General features: G+C 32.3%; 1 protein-coding gene across 1 annotated transcript; it reads left to right on the forward strand.

Moving 5' to 3' along the window:
* Nucleotides 1-1,423: 1,423 nt before the first annotated feature.
* On the forward strand, nt 1,424-2,105 carry LOC131876568 (disease resistance protein RUN1-like). The gene is made up of 2 exons (XM_059222002.1): nt 1,424-1,466; nt 1,513-2,105. Exons 1-2 carry the CDS (start codon nt 1,424-1,426, stop codon nt 2,103-2,105), a joined length of 636 nt encoding a protein of 211 aa, XP_059077985.1.
* Nucleotides 2,106-4,613: the final 2,508 nt, after the last annotated feature.

The raw sequence follows: 4,613 nt of genomic DNA on the forward strand, positions 1-4,613 counted from the left end.
CATGGTGGAAAGTTTAAATTCTTTAGCATTGCATCATTGCTTTATTTTAGGAAATTACATGTGAAGAATAAAAGATGTATTTAGCTCTAGGCATAAAGATGGATGAATTTAATGTAACTTTGGAATTTAGATTTCCTTCAAATTTGTAGTAGGGTCATTATATTTGTTTTTTCTTTCGGATTAGATTGTGTGTAGGACCATTATACTTGTGTAATGCCTTGAATTTTATGCAATAATTGTCTCTCTAGATCAATATCAAGTCCACACAAGAAGATCATTCCTACAAATGTCTTTGATGTGTGGATCTAATCCTACAATATGTGTGCCTTTTCTCTATGTTTCACCAAATTTATTGATGCTTATTTTTCTCTAAAAGTTGGTGGTTTTTAAGAATACCTTTAGATGACTTAGATTTCTAGGGGACAAGTTCAATTAGGTCAACCCTAGGAAAAGGCTAACTTTATGTTCTTGCTAAGGATTAAGGACATCAAACATGTGTATTAGTTTTCTTGAATAGTTATGAAGATTTTAATTTGTTGTAAATCCTCCACTTGAAATGTTCCTTAGAGTCTCCTTCGTTAAATATGGGTAATATTTCAATGATGCTTGCATATGTGAGGATGTGCGATATGAACACAATTAAATGTCTTTAAATCCAAGAACAACAACACATCATGTAAATGTACGTTTTATTGAAAAATCTAAACTAATCTGCAGTTAACAAATCTAAACTAAATAATTTATTGAAAAATGCATTGATTTTTACCATTCACTAATAATAAACTTTACTTCCTCAATTATTATAATTATTTATAATAGAAAGATAGCATTTAATAAAGTAAAATAATTAAGCAAAAGATTGCTACCTTAATCAGACCCTTAAAAATGGAAAGTATGTCCAGAATGACATAAAGACTGAAATGGACCCTGCCTCTCACATCTGCTCAAATTCGGTGAAATGGATGCTTCTCCATTTATATGCACCTCCTCACCACTTCTGTCAGATTTATATGCACCTCCTCACCTGCTCAACACACCACTTTTTCGCTCCTCTTTATCTTTTCTTCTTTCTTTGTCTGCGTTCAGTCCAATCCAATTTCATGGCGTCCATTTCTAACCCACAGATTGAAAAAATAACCCCATGTACTTCTTCTAATTTAAATAAATAAATTCTATTTATAATAGAGTAGACAAATCTAATTATTTTAAATATTGAAAAAAATAAATTTAATTTTAAAAATTTGAATCTATTGCATCTTCGAAGCACGACTCGTAAAGAGAGTGGTGAATATGATCTGATTAAGACATTGGATAGAGTGCCGTTAGAAGTTGCCAAATATCCTGTAGGATTGGACAATGTCAAGAATCTTCTCATTCACAAATTAAATCTCAATTCAGTGGATGGGGTGGTTAGAGTTGGCGTATGGGGTATCGGGGGTATTGGCAAGACCACAGTTGCCAAGGCTGTGCATAATGAAATTTAAACAGAATTTGAAGCTGCTTCCTTTGTAGCTAATGTCCGCACCACTGCTGCAGATGCCATAGGCGTTACAAATTTGCAGAAACAGATTCTTAAGGATTCAACCAAAAAGGATGAAACAGTGGACAATGTTGATAAGGGTATATCTTTGTTCAAGGATCGTTTAGGAGGAAAACGTGTGATGCTAATTTTGGATGATGTGGATTCTGTTGGACAATTGAACGCTTTGGTTGGGGATTGGCTAGCCCCTGGCAGCAGAATTATTATTACTTCCAGAAACATACACATTCTCAATGTTGCTCATGTGCCATCTGAATGCATCCATGAGATAAGTGGGTTGGAGATAAATGAGGGTCTTCAATTATTTAGTTGGCACGCCTTTCTAAGAGCATATCCAACTCCCAATTACAAAGATATCTCCACAAAAATAGTGGAAGCTTATAAGGGGCATCCTCTTTCATTGGAAGTGATTGGATCTTTTTTGCATGATAAGCAAAATAATGAAGGTTGCTGGACAGAAGCGCTTCAAAACATCATCCTCCACCCAGAAATTCACGACAGACTCTACATCAGCTATAGTGATCTTAGTAATACTGAAAAGGAGATATTTGTCGACATCGCTTGATTCTTCATTGAAGAACACAAAAGATTACCCATTGTCCTCTGGAAATCCTTGTACCCTGCAATAGAGATTGCTGTATCTAATATTTCAATGAAGTTGCTAATAAAGATTGATGATAAAGGGTGCATTTGATATGAATGACCTTTTGCGAGATTTGGGGCAAACCATTGCAGAAGAAGAAAAACAAGGTGCTAGACTATGGAAGGATTCCCATTTAAGCACTCTATCGAAGAACATCAATGTCTCTCACCTTCGGCTCAAAGGAAGTAATTTACAGAGGCATGAATTGATGCATAAACTGCGTATTCGCAACCTCCATTACAGAATGTGCACATTGAAGACATGCAAGCCATGCTTCCTCCAGATTTGATATGGTTAAGGATGGAAAATTGCACCTTTGCAATAAATAATATCCTTACAGCAATAAGAAAGATGTATAATGCACTAAGGAAGAAAGATCACTCCAGCTCTATGGACAAAATTGAACATTTGAAGATTATACAACTAACAAACAGCGTCATTCATTCTATGCCCTCACTATTTTCACTTGTTAATGTAAATCAAATCCAACACTTGGACTTGAGCAGCTGTGTACCGTTGAATAAGCTCCCTAGTAGCATTGGCAACCTGTCACAACTGAAGCACTTAAACTTGAGTTTCTGCTGGAGATTAAATAAGCTGCTGGAGATTAAATAAGCTCCCTGATAGCATTGGTAACCTATCACAGTTGCAGCACTTGGACTTGGCAAAATGTATAAGTTTAATAAGCTCCCTGATAGCATTGGTAACCTATCACAGTTGACAGTTGCAGCACTTGGATTTGGAAATGTGTACAAGTTTAATTAAGCTGCCTAATAGCATTGGCAACCTATCACAGCTCCAGCACTTGGACTTGAGAGTGTGTCTGAGTATAAATAAGCTCCTTGATAGCATTGGCAACATGTCACACCTGCAACACTTGGATTTGGAAAAATGTAATTTAAATAACCTCTCTGATAGCATAGGCAACCTGTCACAACTGCGGCACTTGAACTTGATAGAGTGTGAAAGGTTAGATAACCTTCCTGATAGCATCGGCAACCTGTCACAATTGCAGCACTTAGGCTAAGAGACTGTAGAAGTTTACGTAAGCTCCCTGTTAGCATTGGCAACCTGTCACAGCTGCAGTACTTGGATTTGGGAAAATGTAATAGTTTAAATAAGCTCCCCAATAACATTGGCAAACTGTCACAACTGCAACAATTGAATTTAGAAAATTGGAAAAGTTTCCTCATACCATTGGCAACCTATCACAGTTGCAACACTTGAACTTGAGAGAGTGTGAAAGGTTAAATAACCTGCCTGATACCATTCATAATCTCTCATTCATAATCTCTCAGCTACATGTAATGTTAAGAGGTTCCAATGAGAAAATAGACATTCGTAATCTTTTTATTTAAATATTATTCTTTTCATTTGAATTTGTTGTTCCCCCTTTTGCATCGGACACAGGTTGCACTCCAACAAGAATCTGCACCTTAGGCCTCTTTGTTATTTTAAAATTCTTTCTCATGATTTGAGAACACGCCAATTTAATTTTTTCTATGTTTGTACAAACGCAAAACAATGCATTGTTTATGACATTTTTTTAATATGTATTTAAGTTTGAAGGATAGGAAATTATTGTAATATTAAGTTTTATTTTAAGAAAACTTAAAATATATGTCTTAACAATAAAATTTCAAATTATTATGTTATAAAAATTTTATTTTAAAAATTGTGTTTTAAATAAACTATTTGATACTTTAAAATTAAAATTTCATTTTGATTTAACAATATGATTTATGATATTTTTAATAGGATTTTTAAAATTTGGAGAATAAGAAATTATATTAATATAAGTTTAATCTTTTTATATACTTAAAAATAATTTATGAAATGTCCATATTATAAATTTGTAATTATGTCATGTTTTCAACCAATCACATATCAAGATTCTTTTTCATATTATTGTTGGCGTCACCAAAGTTTAGATGCAATTTTTTTAACAAAAAAATATGAAAAAATTATATCAAATTTAAAAACTCTTTACCTTTACTATAAATTAATTAGTTTCATATGATTAATATTTATTAGAATCTAGTCTTATTTTAGAATATGCAATGATTTGCACAAAAAAATAGAGGTTTTTTTAAAACATAATTTTTTAAATTAGAATTTTTTTAAAATCTAGATTTAAAAATATAATTTTTAGAGTCTTATCTTAGAATATGAAATGATTTGTACAGCCTGGAATTTGATAGGCTATTGACATGCTATATTTTTTTAAAGACATATATATGATATTTCAAATAATTAATAAACCGTAAAAAATTATAATAGATAATATATATTATATAGTATTATAATTCATTATATATATATATATTTTTTGGCAAGGTGGCAATGCCACTTGATATATTTTATTAATAGTATATAATTTTTACAATATATTTAAAAACTGGTTCAAACTGAGCTCCCAGAGAAAAGAAC

Source organism: Cryptomeria japonica, chromosome 6, assembly GCF_030272615.1.
Source record: "Cryptomeria japonica chromosome 6, Sugi_1.0, whole genome shotgun sequence".
Taxonomy (NCBI): Eukaryota; Viridiplantae; Streptophyta; class Pinopsida; order Cupressales; family Cupressaceae; genus Cryptomeria; species Cryptomeria japonica.